The sequence below is a fragment of the Gasterosteus aculeatus genome, chromosome 12 (genome assembly GCF_964276395.1).
Source record: "Gasterosteus aculeatus chromosome 12, fGasAcu3.hap1.1, whole genome shotgun sequence".
Taxonomy (NCBI): Eukaryota; Metazoa; Chordata; class Actinopteri; order Perciformes; family Gasterosteidae; genus Gasterosteus; species Gasterosteus aculeatus.
In genome coordinates, this window is record NC_135700.1 from 22,237,996 (window position 1) to 22,262,973 (window position 24,978).

General features: G+C 44.9%; 1 protein-coding gene across 2 annotated transcripts; it reads left to right on the forward strand.

The window, feature by feature from the left end:
• Nucleotides 1–5,955: 5,955 nt before the first annotated feature.
• On the forward strand, nucleotides 5,956–24,948 carry slc1a2a (solute carrier family 1 member 2a). 2 transcript variants are annotated; one of them, XM_078085777.1, is made up of 11 exons: nucleotides 5,956–6,510; nucleotides 15,517–15,666; nucleotides 16,589–16,741; nucleotides 18,108–18,358; nucleotides 18,456–18,564; nucleotides 18,895–19,021; nucleotides 19,132–19,365; nucleotides 19,879–20,073; nucleotides 20,567–20,701; nucleotides 21,170–21,377; nucleotides 22,379–24,948. In XM_078085777.1, the coding sequence occupies exons 2-11, from the start codon at nucleotides 15,537–15,539 to the stop codon at nucleotides 22,448–22,450; spliced, it is 1,614 nt and encodes a 537-aa protein (XP_077941903.1). In that variant the 5' UTR covers nucleotides 5,956–6,510; nucleotides 15,517–15,536; the 3' UTR covers nucleotides 22,451–24,948. The 2 variants fall into 2 exon arrangements, with proteins under 2 accessions (XP_077941903.1, XP_040016004.1); XM_040160070.2 differs by lacking the exon at nucleotides 5,956–6,510 and adding an exon at nucleotides 13,639–13,917.
• The last annotated feature ends 30 nt before the right edge of the window (nucleotides 24,949–24,978 follow it).

Below are 24,978 nucleotides of genomic sequence, written 5' to 3' on the forward strand. Positions count from 1 at the left end.
CAGGTATTTACTTGATGAATACTTGATGCAGATGATACTCTGCTCTCCCTCTGTATGCACGCAGCACCTTCCTTTGATTGCCCCACAACCTTTTTCCCTCATTTCGTGTGTGCGGCCGCCTACACAGGGCAGCGGTGTGCGACGGACGACCATGCAGATTAATCATACTCATTCCTCTCTGTTTGCCCTCTTTGAAGCAAATTATGCATCTAACACAACCTTCCTTGCCTCTTGCTAGCTCACCTGATCATATCATAGTGGTACTGCAGCAATCGTTAGAACTGTGAGGATCCCCCCCATTTGGCAATATTTCTGAGGAGATGACTCTGATCAGTCAAAGAAGGGTTAAGTTTAGCATGTAATTAATTCTGGAGGGCAAACAATTAACCTCTTTGAGATGATATCAAAACAGGCCAAACCAAAAGGTGCTGGTAATAGAGAGGCAGGGCAATCAGATGGGTTCAATTCCTTCCTTAGTTTAACTCCAATTACAAAAGGTCAACGTTTCCAATGAATCAGGGGGGAAACTGGAAGCCAACGAGTCATCATTGGATATTTCAATGTCCATATCTGTCCCAAATATCAGCACCGGGTTTTTGTATGAAATTGTTCCAATTATCAAAATTATTTTGGGGCGAAAAAATAATTTTGAACAAATTTGTGTACTGGACTGGACTAAAAGACCAGAAGACATAACGCCACCAACCACGGTTAGACTGCGGCTAAAAGAGGAAAGAAGTTCAGAAGAAATGCTGAAATAAAATAAAATAAATAATGGCAATTGTAGTTTCAGTGGTGAACTGCAGATAAATGGCATGAAGTTAATGTAACTACTCACAATGCAAATATGGACATTGTGAACGACTGTAAATACAAGAAAGTTACATCAAACAGGGTAAAACAAGTAGTTTATTATTATTATGTGGTTCTCTTCTCTCCAAATGAAAGCGGTAAAAACTATATCTGACCACAAAGATTTTCAAACTTCATGATCAATCTTGATTCCGTTGCTGAAGCAGCGGCGGGGAGGTTCGAGGGGCATCAACGGCCGGTAACCCTCCGACCGTCCAGCTGGAGAAGGAAGCCTTCTCGGGTTGTGATAGCCCGTGTTTTTCATTCACCACCAGGTCATTTCTCTTCAGTTTCGGGAACCCCAGAGAAACTGATGGATGTAATATTAACCACAAAGAGGAGCTTGTACCCGTAACCCGGCGCCCTCCACCTTTCACCCTGTCGGGCTCCCAATCCGTCTGCCTAATAGCACGTGGAGTGGCACAGTTCCAACATCCTTTTCCCCACCTGGTAGCTTCGTATCTCTGTGATGTTTGTACAATGTAAAAGCCACAGTTTATTTTTCTCTCTTCAGCACATACAGACCCAGTAAGCAGAGCCGCGGTGTTCCCCTCCCCCCAAACTCCGGCTCCGGGCGCAGCTGGAGGTGCACAGGGTTCTTCTGTAAGAATTCCTGCATTCTAAGTAGGAACCACCGGAGCACCTCTCGAATGGATCCTGGAGTAGCAGGCCGCCCAAGAGCGTGAGAGGCCTATGAGTTTACCTGACGGCCCAACACCATTTACATCTCCTGACATAAAACAGTAGAAATGAGAACTCAATGATGTGTGCACATAAAGCCATTTGCAGCAAAGGTTTTGAAGATTTCTCTATAATTGATACGATAGTCCCATCCATGCGTAGACATCTTCTTTTATTTACTTTGCTCGTAATTATTCATGTCACTGTTACACCGTTAACCGCGTTCCTGCCGTGGGAGCTCAGAAAGGGATTCTTGTGCGCTCCTGCTTGATTTTCCCACTAGAGGCCAAATTTTCTGGTGTCTGGAAGCCACTTGCGATATCACGCCGTCATGCGTATTTCAAGGGCTCAGTCCACCTGACGTGCAGCTGTGCAAGCAGCCTGTTTGGTCCCGTAGTGTTTGATCGAGCGCCATCGTCAGGTCGGCATTTAAACTCCCAACCGGCCCCATTGGGGCTTTCTGTCGTGCTAATTGGCATGCTGACATTTGCCAATTAGCACAACATGCTAACACATGCTAAACTAAGTTGCTGAGAGAACAAGCATTTTTACTGGTGGGCATCGACTGGCTAAGAAGGCCTTTAAGCTAATGTTCGGCTACTATCAAATAACACCACGGTCGCGTCGGCATGACGCCCTTTTGTAGTCTCATGAAGCCATTTGTGAAGCCATTTAGAAGCTCGGAAATTCACAAGAGAGGTATTTATATAGTAGAAAGAGATGGTGGTAACCGCACGCCCTATTTCAAGTATCGAGCCAAATGGGTTTTAAAAGAGCAAAAGTGCAAAAATACTAATCCATCTGTGGGCTTCAGCACACATTTATAAACTAGTTTATTGCATAGTAATACACTGTTTGTACTATGTCATTTATTATGAATTACTGCGTTATACTGATTCAACTTGGGTATTAAGAAATGCCCTCATTGTTATTTCTGAGTATGAGCTGATGGGACATTATCAAGCAGGCGGTTTAACTATTTAACAGTTGAATGGGAAAAAAAAGGTAATTGAACAGAAGCTCGCGCTGGTTTTGTTCTAATCGATACATTCGTGTGATGCAGAGGAGATGAATTACTTGATTTTAATCATTACGTTCGTAGGCTCACTGAATAACTTGTTGTAAATTGATGCTTTAATTAAAGTTCGTACATAGGGAGCTATTAAGGGAAACCTTTTTCTCTTTTCCACAAAGAATACCTCTCATCCAGGTACAACATGCAGGATTTGTTGTCAGCTGGTTTTATTCCACAAACACATCAGCGCCTTGGCGGGGCTCCTTCGTGGCTTGACGAGGGGCATCGAGCGTATGTGTGCGTCCCTCGCTCTGCGTTTCCTGCCCACCAGGTGAGAGCAGCAATAGGTGCCGCTTGGGAAGTGAGATTAGGAAAACAAAAGCCTGATTTTAACCAATTTGACCAATAACTACAGTGGCTAATGTTGGCAAATACTTGCGATATTGTGCTGACATTAGATTGCGTATTTCAACTACTCAGCCGTATTTCTTGACATGGTCGTAAATATTCAACCCTACGGGGCCATTTAGGATCACAATTCTTTGTTTCATTATTATAGATGGGCCCTCTCGCATATATCTGGCTAAATATTAAATTATAATACTGAAAGTACTTGTAAATGTCATAGCCATAAATACCACCTCTTTGCTTTGTGTATAATATATTTGAGTCATAGACTTTTATTTGTGTAGGATTTTTATTTGTCCCTGATCCTTGGTGCATATTTGATGAATTAAAAACAGGTCAAAGTCCTGGGCAGGCTGATGGCTTTGTGTCTGGCTGCTGTCCGTGGTGCTGATTAGAGGTGTGTGTGTGTTTGGAGCCTCGGCTGGTTTGCAAGGTGTGTCTCGCGTGGCCACATAGCAATTGTCTTTTCTATTATCTGGATGAGTTCTGTGTACAAATGTGCGAAGAAAGAAATGGATTATCTTAATCCGTCCAAAGGTAATGCCTTTTTCTCCGCAGTAAAAAGCGATAAGCAGACTTTCCAAAATGCAACGCTTCAAAAATATAATTACCCGAGTGTGACCCTTTGATACTCGGCTAAATAAAAGGCTCCAGCACTCCTTGTTGATTGTCATGTCACCTTCCCGCAGTCTGCGGCGGGTTCGACACTCCCCGTCCTCACAACCTGTCAGACACAACGTGGCACCTCCCGACCGTCCCGCCGACCCCCGAGGGCCCCGCGGAATGACTTTGTCCGTCCAGCAGGGGGACTCACAGGAGTCCACATGCGGGCACCGGGCCTGCAGCGCGGCTCTGCTCAGCCAGCGTGGCGTCCTGGCGGCAGCTCCGCGCGTGGCAGACGAGGGCAAGCGGCGGGTGACCCTTCACTCGGCACATCTGAAGGTTGCCATTGGCGCGCATGACCAGACAGCCAAGGACCGGCAAAAGAGCCTGCACGGCCTCAGGGTACCACGCAGTCAGAAAGAATCTGCTTCGCTGGTTTAAAGTGTGAAAATCCATCACATGGTTTATAGATGTTTTCTCATTAAATGAATGCTGGCTAAAGTTTTGTATCGCTTGAGAGAGTTATTACGTTTTCTACTTAAGAAAATTCACAGTAAATTTCTAGATGTTATAAAAGGTCCTTTTATGAAAGAGTTTAATTATTTATTTAGTCGGTTGCTCTGAAAAGATTTTCAACCTCAGTTATTCCACTTTGAAGCTTTAACCTTATTTGACCTTGAATTACTAAAGCCGTGCTTATAGTTTGATTTATATTTTCCAAACAGTGTGTAAAAGTTTCTCCTGACTGCCAGACAGCAGATGCTGTGATAATATTAAGCAAGGAGTCTTCATTAAATAGATGTAATCTGCTGGATGGGCTTTTGTTTGTGAATGGAACAGGAAGAAATCCTTTGGTTTTTTAAATGTTCACTTAAAGCTTTAGCGGGGTATTTGATTTGGATTTTAAAATCTTTGCGCATCTTGGCGCGTATTATCTAATCTTGACAAATAGTACAAAAACAACAGAAGTTGGCGGCTCCTTAGCGGCGTCAGGCACTACTCAGGTATTCTCACTTTCAGTTTCCCCGCTTTCTAACAGGCCTCAGACGCTTTGGTCCATCCGCGTTTTCACTCCTCACCCGACTCCGGCGTGGCGCCCGGATCGGCGAGAGCGTGCTGCCGGTGTGGAGGTGGAGAGGCGACGGCGCAGGAGGCTTATACGCCGGGCTGTGGGCCTCATCGAATCACACAAGCCGCCGCGATCCCGCCAGCGCTGGCCGATGCCGCTCAGATGCCGACCAGTCCGCTAAGCCCTCGTGCCAGAGTCACTCTGGGCATCACGAGCGCACCGGCTGTGTTTGCCACCACGAGAGGGGTCAAGAGGAGACTCAGCTATAAGGAGGAGACACAGTTCAGACACACATGGACAAAAATTAAGTAAATCCCGCCTTCTTATTTTATTCCAATTTACAACCAGTTAGATTTCTTTCCTGTTTTGTAAAGCTCCCGGCGCGTGGAGATGGAAGTGGAGCGTGCAGCCTGAACACACCTGCTCTCTGTGTCAACAGACCTGTTCGCTCTCTTCTCGTATTTCTCGCGTGTGTGTGTGTGTGTTATTGTTCTGTGTTTGGGCCCCTTCAAACAAGGTAAGCTTGTTAAAACGCACACATTCTCACGATCAAAATAAAGAAATCTGGCGGGTGCCACGTTGAGTCTTTGATGAAGTGCATGCCGCCGAGCTAGAACAAAAACTCCTGTCTGAAGTCTCCTTGAATTACAGACCGTCACCATGTAAGGAATCCAGGCCTAAAACCAAAAGTTGTCAGCAGGCCGATTTTATATGTCCTTTCTTTCTGCTGTGGTGCTTATGGCTTGACTTTTTAAACCACTGCTATCATGAACATATAACATAGGAAAAATAGTTATATAATATGAAATATTTAAGAGGCCAAAGGCAGTTTCTCCAACCAACCTCCAACTATCTGAATGCATTATCTGCCGAGTGGGGAACATACGTGTGCAAACATGCATATGTTAACTTCTGCTAAGCTGTCTTCAGCACATTTATTCAGCTTGCATGCATTGTTTACATTATGAAAAGCATTATATATATATATATATATATCATACAGCCCTTGATTTAGAGTGCAGCGATGGGTTGTTCCACTTGTTTGCATGCATTTTAGAAGCTGTGCGAGTGTGTTCATCCGTCCCACTAAATTACTGCATGCGCCGCACCCGAGTGTGTTGGGCGCTTGTCGCCTGTGAGGCGATGCGTTGGTGATTTTCCCCCCGTAGACTGTACAGCATGTGCTGTCATTGAGAAACACACTGAGAGGATTTGCTAAACTTAGCTCTTACTCCTGAGACGCAGACGCCCGCTGTGCTCTCCGCGGCTTTGTGCAGGACACCTTTTAAGCTCGGCCAATTAAACAATGAGTAGCTCTGCAGGGTCTGCCTCTGCCGCTCCCAACACAGCCACCGAACGATGTATTTCTATGAGGGCCAAGAACACACACCGGAGTACAAGAGCGTTCAGTCCATTAGGCTGCAACTTTAAACACATTACTGACTCTACGTCACATCAAGAAATCATAAGAAGAGCCACAGGAGCAAACACAAACAACAGTAAGCAGTTGCATTTGAGTTGACATAATGGGCTCGGGCACAAACAGAAGGGGTTTGCATCGATGATGTCACGTTGCTTAATGTGGGGTGGAAGTCTGCGAATCCATCGCTCTTTAGCCGAGAGGACGCCCGAGGGGATGCACTGACCTCTCATCTCAAATCCCCACCCGCCTTCCCGCGCTGTGCACGTGCAGGGCGCTTGAAGGGGAAGGCAGGAGGACGTCTCTGCCTAGAAGAGGAGAGGGAGAATATGCTGCAACACCTGTATGATTTCTCTCCACAAATCTCTCCGCGCTGCTTTAAATCAAGCCACACTTGAAGGAAATTAACGTTAACTTCAATCAGGGAGGCCCATCCATTTAACCAAGACAGGACTTCAGCAGGTGAGCACTTTTCATTTAAAGATGCTAGAGGCGGAGGATTACGCTGTTTCTGCATGCGGCTGATTGTAAAACCAGGTAGTTGCAAGTAAGAATGAACGTAGAGTAGAGCAACTGGGCCTACAGTTCCCCTCAAGGTGACCCAAGTTTCCTCCTCTGCAGTGTGGTGCATGTTGATGCTGGATGACTCTCCTCGCACTCCAGCAGGTTGCACATGTAGATTTACAGGATGGGTTGTAACAATCTTTCTACCGCTGTGACCCAATTCTAAGAACACCTGACTGTAGCCGGTGCTGCCTGCGGTCGATTTCCAACTGGATGAAGAGCTCGTTGTAGGTCAACTCAGGGTGCTGGCAAAGTGCTTCCAGTGAAAACAAGCCGCGTTGGTCCTCACCCACCGAAGAAAAAAAACTGTTGGGTGAATTTTAAGATGAACGGCTTCACATCCGGGGACAGGAACAAGTCAACCCAATGCGTTTTCATGGAAGTGACAGTTTCTTAAAGCAATGCAAAACTGCTGGCCTTAGGCCACATGTGCATCATTAGAGATACGGCGCTCTGCGAGATCCACTCCCACCACACTCCCCAAGCCGAGACAAGGCTGCGAGAAGATGAAGTTCAAAAGAATCGCCCGCAGGGTGACGCGGTAAATCCCGAGTAGATGGGTTGCACAACGGTTTCTGCTTTCGTTAAGCTTGTTTTGAGGGAATCTGACTACAAACGTAATCACAACCACACAGTATGAATAAAACAGTGTTTCACATATTTCAATATATCTACATACACGCACATATCAGGAACCTACGGCGGTATTTTCACCAGGTAAACCAGCACGTGCCACCGTGAAAAAGACATACCCGTCGCGGTTTAAGAGAGGGTTAAACGTGGTGACAGTTCTGTCTGTTGGACTCGACCAAATGTGCCGTCACACCGCAGCTGCATCTGAAAGACGCTATACCGAAGTAACAGGAGAACATTTTAACAAAACATTTCTATATATTTGATCCGGGCACTAACTGGAGGACTAGATGAGAAAAACATGGATGTTCCTTCAAACGTTGTCCGTGTAAAGTGTGATTACCACTAATAATCAAAAGGCGTCCTGACCTTTATCACAGGAACTCTAGTCTTTCCCATGCAGTATTTTCTACACGGCCATTATTGCTACAGATCAGAAATTACATTGCAAACAAACAAATTGCAGTAAGTAAGTTCTTATCCTTATTCCTTATTCTCATTCTGAAAGAAGAGCAAAACACTTTGTGGAAGCTCTTTTGAAGGCACAAAGAAAGATGGAGATCGATATCATCCAGCTTTCGTTTGACTTGAAGATGCACAAGAAGGCTGTGTGAAACGAAATCTCCTCTCTATCTTCACTCTGGAGTGGAGGGCATGATGGCGGAGCAAGTCAAGAGCTTCTTATCCATCTGAATTTTTTATAATTGTGCATTTACTGCATAAGTAAGAGCAGTTAACTCATAATCAGCAGCCGGTGTTGAGCTCTGGCTGCGATCCAACTTAAAATCCTGCTCTTCACGCACAGATGTAATTAAAATCATCAGGGAAGCAGGATCATCAGCCGTGGCACATGCCTCTATGATGCAAAGCAGGGACTCGGTTAGCTAGTGAGTGACAACACTCACTGCGCCTCGCCTTCCCTGATGAGCTTCCATTGTGTTGACGTCTGATTTCCACCAGACGTCTCCTCCTGTGGTTTAGAATCGGAGTGTGTGTCCTCGTGGCAAAAACATGTTGCCCTGGACGAAACCCGGTTGAGGACTCAACCAGATGTTTTATTATCTGTCCTGTTTTGTGACCCTGCATGGGAACGCCACGATTACATGTGCACGTTCACGCCGAGAGGACAAGCGTAGTCTGAGCTACCGGAACAGTTATTTAAAAAAGAAAAAAAATGAGGTGTGTGTCAACTTCTTTCACGTCTTGAAACAATTAAAAGAGAAATTGAAAAACAAGACACACTCAACTCATGAATAAATAGATGCAATGTTTCAGTGTACACTGAAGAAATATCTTATGACTAAATATTTGCGTTATTTTATGACCCTCCGAACTGTAATTTCTATGTGTGGGTTTGCATTGTGTGCTTGCTACAATATATGGCTGTTTTTAATTGGAGACTTAAAATAAATTAACATCCTTTGACTATAAATGTATATAAATAATGCAAATCGTCTATATATTCAAATATGGCAACTTTTCTAACTTTGGGAAACATTTCCACAGCATATAGAGATAAATAAACCCACAGTGAAGCATATAATATTCCAGTGATCAGAAGGCATGAAATCCCAAAACACGTTGACAGTTCGACACATGGAACCATCAGAAAAGCCCATTAATCCTCATGGATTCTGCATGAATCGTCAGTATTTACCGACCGGCTGACCCCCGAGTTACATCATTAGACCAATTCTCTGCGGTTAATGGACTTTCCTCATGCACCTCGTGTCTCTTATGTAACGAGCTTCAGTGCATGCTGGGAGTTGTATTCTTTTTAAATCATTAACATTATGCAGAGGAAGTAAACACCAGCAAGGTTCACCCTTGATATATCACTTATTTATTATTCACATGTATTTATTCCACTGAAAACAGGACGGCAATAAAGGAACACTGACTGGGAATCTACAGCTGATTTTGATTTGTGATTATGCTGTACTTTCCATGTAGCAATACGTTTTATTGGTTTTATTATTAAACCTCACACAGAACACCATGTCCTGCAGTCTCTTCCTGAGACATTCTCACTTTTAGGTTGACACTGTCAGAAAGATTTTGTCATCAAAACAGATTTTCTTTCTGTAGGTATTTTTTTTTGGAATATTGCTCATACAGACCGCTGATAACGCGGCTCTGACTTCTTGCTCTTTGTAAGTCGAGTGCGAAGGACAAAGGCCTGCAGAGTGCAGGTGAATTAGCGGCCGCCATGGCGCCTGCTAACGGGGATCAGTTCAATGAACAATGCACAAAAGGTTTCTCTGCAGCCCCACTTATTGGTTGGGGGTCGCACCCACACGTGACCTCCAAACGCTGACATATTTCTCACACAGCTAAGAAAAAGAAAAGGTGAAGGCATCCGTCTGTGTGAATATAGACACCACGGTGCACTTCTGCACGGCGTGTGTCCTACGGTTCCACTTCATAAGTGTGTTATATGGTCCACCTCGTGGTCAGTGTTGATGTTTTTGACATTTTTTGTTTGTTAATTGTGGCCGTATATATTTTTTAAAACAATTCCAATCCCAGGGTTACATTTTTAGATTCCTATCTAAACATCTGGCTGTTATGCGATCATATGGGATCCCACATCCTTGAAACAGGACCGAAATTTAAATTGTATTTTTCATAAATTTTGATTTAATCTTTTAGGGTCTCTATTATTGAGCCAACGGGTCACTGACTTACACACATGGGCGTTTGTGTGTCCGTTTCCCTCATCCTCTGTGTGTATTTATGTTCACCAGAGGCCCAGACTTATTGATTATATTGAGCAGCAGGGCTGCAATAGATCACAAAACCTGCGATTCAGATGATGAAACGTTTTTGAGTCAACGAGCGGATTGGCAGGAAGAGAAGAATCAAATAATTCCGTTTTTGTCCGTTTTTAACAGCAGCTGGTATAAAAAGCTCCAACCTTTCAGCAAATGTACTCTTTCACTCCCACAAATCGGTCTGCACTCAATATCGCCACATAAAGGATGAGACCTTTGTTTTATGACTTGTGGAAATGTGTTCCACACTGGAGGACTTGTTCTCTGAGCACGTCTGATCCATCTCAGTGTGTATGTGTGCTGGATTAGGAAGGCTCAGAACAGATTAGTTAATTATAGACACCTGCTGTCTAAGCGTGGCGTGCGTTGTCAGGTGCTGCAGCATGAGGCCGGCTCGCCGTGGAGCGGACGCATCGCGTGGACAAACGCGCTCTCGGGTTTGTCTCTTTGCCACCGCGTCCGGCCTCCGAGAGCAGCTCAGCTTCACACCACTCACCAGTTAGACAGCGTGACGGCCTCGCGACACTTTCACCAGACTGCAGAGAAGACGATCCGCGAATCAGACAGCTGGCATTCAACCGTCCCGCAGTAAACAATACGGCATTATCAGGACCAAACTGCCATTTCAATAACTGAATTATACGGCTAAATGCCCTCGTAAGCCCGCACGTCATCCTGACTGACCTATAATAAGAGAACAAGTAGGCGCATGAGAACTGTCAAAATGTGTCTGCAAGCACATTTAGTAATCGTCTCGTCCAAAGTCCCAGCATACCAGCTGAGGGTAAATGCTGCCATGGCAACACCACCACAAAGACTTCATGTCCAATGGCCGTGGCAAACTGTGACACTAAAAGGATCCGGGAAGAGTGGAATCACACAGACGCCACTCAAAGGCCGCGCGGCACTAAAAGGCTGCGCCGCTGCAAAAGCCTCAAATCAAATGAGGATTTAGTGCCGGCACGGTGCGCGGCGGCAAAACATTCGGGGGCACGTTGTGGGAAGATGACAAACACGCAGTTTATACAATTGTAAAAAGTATAGATTTGGCTTGATTTCCCTTTTTATATTTGCCGTCATCCAAATGATCGAGTCCTCTCAAGCGTTGCCATATTGAGAAATGACAAACCACACGCATACTGAAACCATTCAAATCAGTCAGAATACAAAAAGGTACTCAAACATAAGCCATAATTGATGCCTGATTAAATACTCAAGAACGTGTGGAGGAAAAAGCCCCAATCAGTGGTTTTCTTTCGGTTTTGCACTCAAAATCAACTCTTATTCTGCTCAATGAGTTCTCCTTAAAGCTTCATGCAGATTAATTATTGTTCACAGTGGACTTAATCTCTGTGAACATATTCTACACTCATCTGAACAGGACACCACGTTGGTACCGGAAGCGTTCTGTGTTCCCAGCATGGTCCGACTATCGGCCGATTACATTCTAGCAGGTTTTGGTTGCAGCTAAACAGTTGGAACAAAAGGAACTTATTATCTTGAACGCAATCTTGGATGATTCTGTTTCAATCATCAAACAAAATTCGCATTGGTTTAACATCAGCTTCTAAACCGGCTGCCTGAGAAAACAATCTGTTCTCAAATGCTGGAGTTGACGACAGCTCCGGCCTCCCGCCGCTAATCGGACTCTAAACAACGTGCAGCGCGCAGAGAAAGACGGCCGGGTCCGGATATCGGCCGGCTACACCAGAACCCTTTCACGTACGGCCTCTTGGCGCTAGAATCCTATCGCTCGTGACACCGATGAGCCAATGAGTCACCTCAAATCCTGTTTGCCACCCACACTGGACCTTCTACAGTTTGCCTACCGCAATAATAGGAGTACGGAGGATGCCATCTCCACTTCACGCCTCTCTTCATAGCAACACATATGTGAGAATGCTGTTCGTTGACTTCAGTTCAGCATCCAACACCATCATCCCCTCCAAACTGATCACCAAACTCAGGGTTCTGGGCATCAACACCTCCCTCAGTAACTGTATACCGGACTTCTAATCTGTCAGGTTAGAGAACATCACCTCCTCAACCCGAACACCGGTGTTCCACAGGGCTGCGTGCTGAGCCTCCTCCTTTACTCCCTCTTCACCTACGACTGCAGACCGTAAATAGTTCCAACAACACCGTCAAGTTGGCAGACGACAAAACGGTGATTGGTCTCATCAGCAACATGAGTCGGCCTACAGGACAGAGGTCCAGCACTTGGCCGAGTGGTGCGCCAACAACAACCTGGCACTCAATACCAAGAAGATCAAGGGGATCATTGTGGACTTCAGGGAAGCCAAAGGTGGCGCACATGCCCGCATCTCCATCATCGGGACGGAGGTTGAGCGTGTTGCTAGCTTCAAGTTCCTGGGTGTCCACATCTCCGAGGACCTATCTTGGAACCTCAACACCTCAACCCTGGTCAAGAAGGCTCACCAGCGCCTGAGGAGGCTGAAGAAGGCTCATCTGTCCCCTCAGATCCTGGTGAACTTCTACCGCTTCACCAACTGCGTCACCGCCATCGAGACTGGCCAGCACAAAAGGTGTGTGCGGAGGACGCGCAGCATCGTGAAGGACAACTCCCACCCCAGCCATAGACCGTTTGCCCTCCTAACCCTCTGGGAGGCGTTACTGGGCCCTCCGTTCCTGGACCAACAGGTTCAGGAACAGCTTCTTGCCTGGCTCTGTCACCCTGCTGCACCCCGGGGACAGCCCCTACTCCCCTCCCCCAACGCACCCCCCCTTACACCACTCCCCTTGACACATGACTTTCCAGCCACTGAACATTCTGTACTTCAAATATGCCGTATTTGCACAACTATGCTAGAGTTACACTACCTTGTCATTCACGTGCACTTTATCTTCTCTCTTGCACTTCTGGTTGGAACTGCATTTTGTTGTCTCAGTACCTGTGCAATGACCATAAAGTTGAATCAAAGCTACTAGATTGATCCAAACATTAAATAAAATCCTGACGACTGTTTACCTTGGTCCTCCCCTCGTTTCGACGAAGCACGAACCCATTTGAGGTTACGAAATAATCACTTGCTTTGTGAGGAGCTTAGCCGCGTTGTTTGCCCACAAATCGTCGTGAACCATTTTAAATTCCCCACGCGGCAGCGGGGATGAACAGTACACATTTGATCGGCCGTCATGAGGCGGGTTACTCGACTCTGATGCGAGGAAAGCACGGAATGTACGTATCCCAGGTGTTGACACTTAAGGCAAAAGGGATGTCCAAAAAAGATGAAGACACTGCGAGCAATGAATTTATAAAGATTTTTCTACTCGAGCTCTCCCAGTGTGAAGAACTGCCTGCTGAAAAAGCATTGTTATGTTTCATTTCTTTAATTCATGAAATCCAAGCAAATAAGCGTTTCGCCGTAGTCCAACACATTTTGAGTTTCCAGTGAAACAAGACAGAACTCTCAGCGATTGTTTCCCCTCGTTAGGGAACTTTTGTGACTTGATTTCATTGGACGTCCAGAGGAGATACAAACCATTCTCACTCAGAACAGAAGTAAACAAATAGAACCGAGCAACAACACAGAAAGCAACAAGGATTTTCACCCCTTTGCTAATCTGAGCTGGTTGACTCCACCCTCCCCGCCTGAGAGACTCCCGCCGGACCTGCAGGAGTCAGTTTACCTTTACGCACTAACCTGAGGCTGAATGATCTGTGATTTGGGAATAGACAACCAATGCTGAGAAAGGACCCGTCCGCCGATATTTAAAAGGAGTGTCGAGCCCCCGTTTAAAATACTTTTTGGAGTTTCTGACTGGATTTACTAGCCCGAGCGTCATGCCGTTGTTATTCATTCCTCTGATGCGGATGGCTGTGCAGTAGCTCTCAGCAAGTACAATTTAAATCCAGAGCAGCATACAAAAACGACTGGTAAGCATTATTAGTGGCACGCAGTGATTTGGTAGTAGTGTATGAGATGAGTCATCAAAACATTGGTTCTGAAGGTGGCCGTCGATATAACATAAGCATAATCTCTGCAATAACAGCTGCAGCCTTTTGGGAGCAGAATTAGCGCGTTTAATAGAAAACATCCGTCTAATCCTTTCATTGACTCATTGGAGTATAATGTTTTTCAGATTTAGTTGTCATTTAGCACATGCACTCTGTCTTGTTCCGCCCTTTAACCCTTTTGCATCAGCTGCAGAGGCGGAGATGATGATATTCTATTTTGTGTTATTTTTAGTAGCAATTGCATAACATTACCATTTTGCATTGAAAAAAAAAAGCATTGGTCATTCATGATACACCTTTTGGTCGTCCAGGTCTTGAAGGATCTGTTAAATGCTTTTGGAGAACTAAACAAATAGCAATGAAGTTTGTTATTCAAATCAGTAATCTCCTGCTTAACAGTGGTCAAGCTGAGTGGCGGTGACACCTTGACTTTTCCTGTGAAGCCCCTTTTGTGTTGCATAACTCAACCACTTGGGTGCTACAGGCGCTAAGTTGACCTTCTTTAGAAGGCTTAAGCCTCATTAATGCTCGAGCACAGTGTATCAGACAGGTGAAATTGACTTGCAGTTGCTCTGTTCTCGCCCGTATGTTCCTCTTTCACTCTCAGCTCCGGCGGAATGTCATTCATATATTCATTTATCGACGTTCAATGCTTTTGAATGTGAGAAGAATAATACATTAGCTGTTTGTTTTTTGCTTATATTTAAAGCTTTGTCAACGACCAACGTATTCTGTGTCATTCTGAAGGGACGTACTTATTTGTGATGGAAACACCTCACTCACTTCACCAACGTCGCCAAGAAAAACTCTTAATATTCCAGGTGTTAAAGTCACGAAGGTCGACACGGTCTGAATGACACGGCCATTCGCTGTTGCATAACTGTGCACGTCTGTGCTCTGCAGAGGATTTGTCGGCCACATGGGGAAGCTGATCTTTAAGTCAAATAGGCTTTGCCGCCGACCACAACAAACTAGAGATACTTGCTTTGGTGAGACGATGAAGCAGCAAGATTGAACGATGAGTGAAGTGAACGTCTCTGAACTTTGAAAGTCCTGGAAAGCATGAAGTCAAAGCACCGACCACGTGTATTTTACCTTGAACACGGAAATAGTATCTAAAATGATCATAAATGATGATGTATGGGAATCCAGCAGAAGCAGAGGAGGAGGACACCAGAAACAGCTGTGGTTCTGGTTATGAGTAAAACTGGAAAAATGACAAGGTTATTGATTGTTTGGGGGATTTCAGTCACTAATTGCACCCATGAGGGCTTATCTGCTGACTCTGGACAGTTTTGATACCCTCAACAAGGACACATAGTTATACATGATATGGTTATATATATTTATTATGCTGCTCCATACTCTGGAAGAAATAAAAAAGTGTCTACTGAAAGGTACTTCTATGACCTTCTAGTGTTACTATGTTGTTATTTCCAGCCTCCTTCATGCTGTGAATGACTACTCTCAAGTTTACAATTCAGATGGTAATTAATGCCAGCTCTTCTTCCTCCTCAGCCTCTTTCAGTGCCAACAAAATGCAGAAGCAAGTGGAGGTCAAGATGGACGGGAGCCACCTTGAGCCCGTAGTGGAAACTCCTGAAAGCATGTGTAGCAGCCTGTGTGATAAAATCATGAAGAACATGGTTCTCACTCTCACAATCTTGGGTGAGTTGTTCCATTACTGCCAGTTGCATTCACGGCCCGTCCGTTTGTCCCTTCCACTCGTGAGGACTGGAGCCTTTCCCAGCATTCATTAAACAAAACACAGTGTACAGTCTGGATGCATGTTTAGTCCAGCACGGCACTGCAAAACAAATAGACAAAAAATGAAAATACCAATGGAAATTTGGTGAAAACCGGTGAAACGGTTGGCGGGCTCGATGGCCGGGCGGCCTCTGTAGTTTGGCTTGTTTACTGGATTAGCATAGTAGAATGATCAAGCTAAGCTAACCAACTAGCGGCCCACCAGCTGGCCAGCTGGCGTGTAAATGCCACTGGTTATAGAATATAATTCATATGTGTGTGGATGAAGCATTCATTTTTACATTTTGACTCATTTGCCCTATTTCTGTGCTTTTTTCGTTCATGTGAAAGTTTTCCCACTACGGAGCACTTAAAAATGGCCGCTAAACTGTGGGAGGAGCCTGGGGAATCAGACACCGGCGATACTTTAACGCGAGGAGCTACGCTAATATTTCCTTTGAAGTGAACACAAAGAATGCTGTTGTCTTTGGTGTTATTTCTTATATTTTTTACTCTACACGTGGGAAAACATTTGGTTTAAAGTTGTTCTCTTCACTGTCATTCATTTTTAAGGGAGTAACTTAAGCAGGCATATGGGGGTTAAAACTTGTATTCATCATGTAAACAATTATCGCTGTAATTTGCCAGCTAACCCGCCGGCATCACGACACTCGGGTGACGGCTCGTGTTGTTATTTTAAAACCAGCAGAAGGTGAGCTCGTATTCACGGCACAGGCGTTGACAGCGCCGTGTTCAGACACTCTCAGGGTTCAAGGTTTAGCATCTCGGCGGCTCAGAGTCTCCCCCCGCGTTGTGATTGATTTGTTATTTCTCACCGGCTCAGGTGTGTTTCTGGGCTCCATCTCTGGAATGCTGCTCCGGCACATATCGCCTCTCCCTCCCGATGTCGTTTTGATCATCGCCTTCCCCGGAGAGATCCTAATGAGGATGCTGAAGATGCTCATTTTGCCTCTTGTTGTTTCCAGTCTGGTCACAGGTGGGTGAGTTGGTGCAGTGGCGGCTGCGAATGTTCCGCTCAATTTGCTGAAATGAGGTCGCACGGTGCAACTTGTTGCTACCTGAAAGTGGTGCTGCTGGAGGAGAGCTACGAGTGTAGGCGGAGTTTTTTCTTCAGGCATTCGGTGTGTAAATAGGACCCAGTTTAAGGACGAAAACATACAGATGATTTTTCCTTTTTTTTATTTTTCACACTCAAAAACTGTATTTTCACCAGAAAAACTGTATTTTTACCTTACATTGTCATCTGATTTAATCTTATTTTAACACACATTATGATATTTTTACTAACATTTTAAACACTTTGGTGATTCAACGTTTTCGTGGTTGGCAGAAATTTACCACGCAAACTTATTTTACAGCGACTGGGTTTACAAAATGTATTGTTGTTGAGTATTTAGCCTCATAACTCTCCTTTTAAAGCTTTAACTCTCTTTGCAATTTCTTATTGAATCTTATCTATAAATTGAGGAGCACGTGGTAGTCTTAAACATTTGTCTATACGTTCTTTTGATTGTGACGTCCAGCTCAGTTCATGTGCATCTGGATCCCAGCAGACCGTTTCTTTTTTTTTTGGTTGATTTGTTTTGTAATATGAATTTTGTTGGAAATACTGTAGTCCACAATTTTGTTTTAGAAGCTTTTTTTTATTTTTATTATGATGCACACATGATGATTTATTGTCGACAGTAGGCTACAGCGTCCAGGCACATTTTCAACATCACATGTTGATTTACACATAACATCACACCACATCACACGACTTGCATCAAAGCTTTCACTAAAATTCGATTAATTAATGTGTTGACGACTGCAGTTATTCATTCTGTGCAGATCCAGAGTCGAGGCAGTTGGGGGAGAAACAACTTCAATAGATTAGTTCTATTGTCCGTTCAAATGGAACATTTGATGTTCAGAAATGTGCTTCTTTTGCACTCTGGCAGCATTTTGTACAACATTTGTTTTTCCAAAACATTTGCACAACATGTTCTCCCAGCGAGAAAAAAAATCAACAATTATCTACATGAGGTAGGCCTTGTGTGTGGAGGTGGAGGTCTCGGAGTCCAAACGCTGCAAGCTGGTTTCACTGGAAGCTGCTGTTTGGTGAAGGCAGCTGAACAACTCAACGGCGATTTTGAGCTTCAACTATTTTTAGCGACCGCATTCGTGCACAGCTTTCAGCAGAGAGAGACGGAGAGATGGAGAATGGAAAAATAGCCAAGTACCTCGTCCAATACATGGAAAAGCAAAGATACTCCACATTGTCACCGTCAGATAAAACAAGAAACATTTTTAATTATTGAGCACTTATTGGATTGAACTCAAAAAACGTGCAATCTCACCAGGACTGGCGGGTTTGGATGCCAAATCCAGCGGCCGCCTGGGCACCAGGGCCATGGTGTACTACATGTCTACGACGGTCATCGCCGCCGTCCTGGGAGTGATCCTGGTGCTGGTCATCCATCCCGGTAACCCCAAGCTGAAGGCCAACCTGGGGCAGGGAAAGAAGAACGACGACGTGTCCAGCGTGGACGCTCTGTTCGATCTCATCCGAAATCTATTCCCAGAGAATTTGGTGCAGGCCTGCTTTCAGCAGGTGGGAGTCTGAGCGAGAGATCTCGCCCCCCCCCCCCCCCCGCATCTGGTCTAGTTCATGTGTCACTTTGTGTTACTCACTCCGCTTCTTTTTCCAGATCCAAACAGTAACCACCAAAGTGCAAGTGCCCACTAACAGAACCAAAGCGCCCCCACAGTTCACGGTCAAGAGGTCGCTCCAGTTCAAGGGAGGCATGAACGTCTTAGGTTGGTGGAACACACCCAATGCAGGGCTGAAAAGGTTGTTGAAGAAAGGCACATTTTCTTTTTCATTTTTAATTACATGACAAGATAAAACAATAAGATAACACACACTTGCACCTAAACAGAACCTCCAAGCCCTGGCAGGTCTAAAAATAAGTTTAATTGTCCCTTTTCGCCTGCACTTTACGGAATGTTATTATTAATTATTTTCATGTAATTGTGCCTCGAACAAATTGACATGTCTGTGCCATGATTTGCCCTCATTCCAGGCTATCTATTTTCTTTAAAAACATGTTTATCCAAGAGAAATACAACACTACTGTGTTTCCACAGGTTTGATTGGATTCTTTGTCGCTTTTGGAGTAATTATGGGCAAAATGGGGGAAAGGGCCAAGCTGATGTTGGAGTTTTTCAACGTCCTGAATGAGATTGTTATGAGGCTTGTTGGAGCAATTATGTGGTAAGTGTTGTCCACTACAGGCTCCATTACTCCTCAATATATTCAAAACACTGTGAATGTATACCTGCAGCCATAACAGAGAAGTGCAATCATCTCGTGTCTCCCTGAAGGTACTCCCCCTTTGGAATCGCCTGCCTCATCTGTGGAAAGATCATCTCCATCGCGGACCTGGAGGTGGTGGCCAGGCAGCTGGGCATGTACATGGTCACCGTGATAGTGGGCCTGATCATCCACGGAGGCATCTTCCTTCCGCTCATATATTTTGTGATAGTAAAGCAAAACCCCTTCACCTTCTTCATGGGGATATTCCAAGCTTGGGTCACGGCACTCGGAACAGCGTCCAGGTACGAGGGGACTGAGAACTGAGGCCGCTGCCAGCAGCGTGTGTTTTTTAATAAATACTCACATTCAACCGTATCTCCCATGGCCATATGGTACATACCGGATACACGCTTCATATCAAATGGTAGATATTAATAAGTCTTGCCTTTGTTGGCCCCTCACTTTGCCTCCATGTGGGTTGATTTCCCTTTACCATATGTTTTGTTAACAGCACGGATTCAGTCTTTCCCTCCCGTGGTGAGCTCAGTCTGGTCTGGTTCTGGCCAGCTTGCTGTCTTCCATGTTATTGTACAAATTAATTAAAATTAAGAAATCAGTGGAGTGGAGTTCTTTTGAAAAGGAGAACTGAGTAAAACCTACCGCGACATCAAGTGCTCCCCAGTCACATTAATCAACAGACAGTCCATGATTTTCGAGAAGGTTTTTTTTATTTCTTCAGTAAGTTTCCCGCCACTTTGGAGGAAGAGTTTGCAAAAAGAAATCACACGTCTTCCCGTTTGGTTTGGTCGTTGCAGCGCCGGCACCTTGCCCGTCACATTTCGATGCTTGGAGGAGAACCTGGGCATCGACAAGAGGGTCACCCGCTTCGTCCTCCCGGTCGGCGCCACCATCAACATGGACGGCACGGCGCTGTACGAGGCTGTCGCCGCCATCTTCATCGCCCAGATGAACGGGATTAACCTCGACTGGGGCCAGATCATCACGGTCAGGTGAGGCTGAAGACGCAGACGCCACGGCCCATTTGCGAGGTCGTATTTACACGGCGGATAGGCCAGATTCTTCCTTTGACGTCCGCCCGAGCCAAAGTATGAGGGATGATGATTTTTCAGATCATTCTCTTCCTCCATGAATAATGACCAAGCGTTTAAGCAGTGAAAAGGTCAAAACTTCAGCAAAATGCAATGTTTATTAAACACAGTAAACCTCTTGGTTTTTCCTGCTTTCACTACACGACTTCAATGAAAACTTTGGGGCTTTCATACAATTGTGGATCTGCTTAAACACACCGTGTTTAATCTTTAAGATAATTATCTTGATAAGGTCAGGCACTGTATTACCCGTGCACTTCCCGGTGTGTCTGGTGAGTCATTTCAATTGTCGTCATTCCGCCTTTATTAGAATACGTTGCCTGCATATTAACAGGGTTTAGTCGCAGCGCTCTCTGTCCTCCTGCTGAGAGTGGAATTTGCTTGCCCTTTTTAGCATGACAGCCACTCTGGCCAGCGTTGGAGCGGCCAGTATCCCCAGTGCTGGACTCGTGACCATGCTCCTGATCCTCACGGCGGTGGGGCTGCCCACTCAGGACATCAGCCTCCTGGTCGCTGTCGACTGGCTGCTGTGAGTTCACCGGCAACACAAATAAAACGCTTCCGATCCGTCCGCCCCTCAGAAATCCCAGTGAGGGCCCACGTTTAATATTTCCCTCAGAAACCCGAGAAAATGAGAAAACACGTTCTGCTCAGTGGCTTTTGGGTAAATGAGTAATCTAGCTTCATAGCTCCAACACCAACACACAGACTTCAGATAACATGTTCTTAACCACTTCGGTTGCATGAAACACACGACTAAAGTCGAAAAAAAAAACATGGCAAAACACCTCGGGACGCGAACACAAGGCGTCCTGGTTGAAAACTCGTCATATGTGCTTTGAATCCGGGGTCTGTAGCAAAAGTACCAGGAATGAAAAACAAAAACCACCCCACCCATTGGCAGCATTGTTTTCTTCTTCCTCCCTCCGGTAACCGGTAACTACACCCCCCCCCGCCCCCGGCGTCTCTCACACCTCTTCGGATGCTCGGCACGCAGGGATCGTTTCCGTACCTCCGTCAACGTGGTGGGGGACTCCTACGGAGCCGGCATCGTGTACCACCTCTCCAAGCACGAGCTGGACTCCTTCGACCAGCAGGCCCGGATGGAGGATTTTGAGATGGCAAAGACACAATCCTTCTACGAAAATAACAGCAACCAGAATGCATACGCTCACCACAACTCAGTCTTGATAGACGACTGCAAGGTACATTTCACACTAACGGACATAGAGACGTGCATGTAGTGAGTCCTCCCCAGTTCTGTGTCTGTGGTTGTCTTTCTTTACCTTTCTATGTTTGTGTGACGTCTTCTATCGGCGTATTTGTGCGTGTGTGAATAGAAAATGTTATCTAAAAAAACAGTGAATAAATATTTCTATATTTATTCACTTGTTACTCATATGAAAAAGCAGTTTTTTTGTTACCAGCTTCGACCAATGCAAAGTATTTTTTTATATAATATAACTATATTAAAAAAAACTCTGTTTTACTCTGATAAAACTCAAATATAAGTGTTTATCACATTTATCCATCAACCATTATCTAATGCGTTGTCTTGTACACATCTATAATTACGTTGTATTTTGATGTTGTTTGTTTTTATTTTATTGTTCTTTTTTTTCTTCTTTTGTAATTCATTGGTTATGTATTTATGGCAGCCCTGACCAAATTACACTTTTCAATCATTGGCCATCTTTTTAAAAGATGTTTTTTTTGTTGCCAGTGGAATACATAAAGACTGCTGTTTCACCATGTTTCATCAAGAGCGATTCATACAATTTATGAAATGCTTATGAAAGTGATTTGTAGGGAATTTGACTCACACGGTAGATTTCTGTGGATATTTCAATGTCTGTATGATGCAACTTTTGCATGCCGATCAACTTCGATGACTGATTACTGTAATTCGGTTGGGCAGAGAATCCATAAAATACATGGCCAACTCCGAGAAAAACTACTCCCATTCCCGTAGAACGTTGTCTCCAACAAACCACATTGACATGTGCGCAGCGTCCCTGTCTCATTGTATCGGCGTATGAGAGCACGTGTGTGTGTCCACGCTTGGGGGGGGGGCATTCGCACAATAATTCAGCCCCCGAGGCCAACGGCCTAAAGACGCAATGGCTTCTCTGCTCCCAACCGCTGACGGTGTGTAAATGACGGTGCCTTGGCCCCACAGATAGATGTTCTTGATAATTGCTTGCAGGTCACCAATGGCAAAATCGGCAACCCCGCAGGGTTCTCTCTTGTTGAGGAGGGACCGTGGAAATGCGAGTAAGGCAGATCCAGACGCTGCCCGCGCCTTACCCCGAGTTTTCCGACAGCTTTAACTTTCTGCCGACACAACTGTAGGAAGTGAACAAAAAGCGCACATTTAAAAAAACAAACAAAAATAAAAACCAATCACATAGAAACGAAGGAGCGAAACGGGGGGGGGGGAGCAAGCAGAGTCAACTGTACCACGAGAACGAGCGGTCGGACGGTCTTTTTCTTTTTCGGTTTCCCATCCAGGGAGCTGCTGGAGCATGCGACAGATGACTCCGCGAACTTGTGTTTAGATCTTTGCATTTGCACTAGACACAAACTAACGAACTGGTGCATTTTCGAGCGCTTTGTGCAGAAGAATACATCACGCGGTTGACTGCACCCAGGGCCTTACTTGGTGCCGCTGTCAACGAAAGACTTCTTCGATCCTCGTGCAACATTTCATTTTTATTTTGTATTGAGCGTTGTCTTTGTAGCTTAGAGGGCAGAGGTGATACGTGGACGACGTCCTTTGTTGTTCGATGCAAGTTCAGAGCGAGAAAAAAAAAGTTGGTGTAAATGACTCCGGACTGTTGAAGAGCAGCAGATCAGTACTCGACCAGACGGTTGTTATCGTCACTGTCTATTTGCATATTGTGGGACTACGCCCAGGAACACTGGACCAAGAGCTCCACACACTGCAAACTGGCCAAATGAAAACGGAACAGGATGACATATCGCTCGGTGTGGCGTTGCGATGCGTGTGACGCTTAAACACTGTGTTACCTTTTGACTGTTTGACTTAACGGGATTACACGGTGATGTCACACACATGGCCAAGCCTAAGAAGCAAAGCTTAGGGCTAAGACCATAAGAGCAGGAAGGGTGACCTCTAAACGTGGCAATCAACCAGCACAGGATGTGTCGCGGGGAGCTTTAAAGCAGAAAATAGAGTAAGTGAACGCTGCCCTCACAGCTATTTCTTCGTCGATTTATTACTTTTTGTACACGTGTTCGGTAGGAGCAATGCACTACGTTTCTGCAGTCAAAATGCATGCCTGTGTGCTGGAGTGTGCCGTGTACTCAATGTGTGTTTCTGAGAGCAAGGGGAAGATTAACGAGGAAAGGAAGATGAAGGTTCGACGGTGGGGAAACAAAAGATCAGCAGGCCGGTGGGTTGCTCTGTGTTTTATTTCAAACTGTTTTTTTTTTTCGTTGCTACGTGACAACCTTGCCTTGACGATGTCAACTGCAGAGTGCAGTCAGTGTGATGACCAGCACAGCTCTCTTAGAGGTATTCATTTAATTTGAATATTGGGACTCATATTTTTAGACTTTAAAACGAGTTTGGTAGAAGAAAACGCTCCTCCGCGTCCCGGGTTCACCTCTCCAGCGTCCCTCTCAACATATCACTTAGTTCTCCATGTGAGCTCCCTGCAGGTTCCACGCAGCAGATTTAGACACAAAGCGACAAGCTAGGATTATCCGCGGTCGAGTTTAGCAGGTGCGCACTAGATTCTGCCTCCAGCCGTAACAACAAGGTCACTGGACGTGGCCGAATATGTGCACGATTTTGGGTTTGACTCAGTGTGGCAACTGTGTTCAAAACCGAAGGGAGAACGGGATTATTTATTTGTCCTTTTTTATAAGCGACAGCTTATGTAATCATGTTTAAAGTGCCTCCTTGCACTTTGTGTATATACTGTCTTTAGATAAAGTGTATCAATCAAATGTGTAGAATTTGACATTTTACGTCACCTATCAGGATTGTTTTTGCTATGCTAAAAGTTTCTATAACTATATATATGCATCATTGTTAGAATGTCAATTTTCCTTTTATGGGCCACTAGTTGCCCCTATAGGTTGTGAATTTAGGAGTATTTATTTACAAACAATGCATTCAATTTATGTTTTTAAAACTGAGCTCCAAAGTTTTGTGCGGGAGAAAAAAAACAAAAACAAAGACCAACCTTTCTTACTTCTGTAATTAGTGAATGTTGTTCATTATTAAAGGGTTCCGAGCACATTAGGGTTGTTTTTCTGTGTGGAACATGGCGTTGGCAGGTACAATGTGTCTACATGCTGTGACAGCCTTCTTCGGTAATTAACATCACACATTAATTCATTTCAACAACCCCATTATCTATTAATTCACAACATCATTCTCCCATCTATCGCATTCCCTATTGGGCCTCAATCTAAATAACAGCTTTCTCACGGCGCTGCCCTCGTGTAGCAAAGGCGCGTCTCTACGAGAAACTTTACGACCTTCACAGAATAAAAGATGTATTTTCTATCTTGCTTTTTTTTGATTCTATGCACATGTTGCTCCAAGAATGTATTCACCATTTTCTTTGTGTCTGACGTTCGTTGTGATGGAAAACGTCTTACACTTGAGTGCACTCGACAACAAACAAACAAACTGCAACGGAGCGCACACCCCATTTGTCAGGCGAGTGGACTGAACGTGTGTAAATGTTTTAATACTTGCGTGTGGATATTAATGGAAACAAATAAATGTTTATTGCCGAGCTTCCGTGGTTTTCATTTCTCACATGTGCG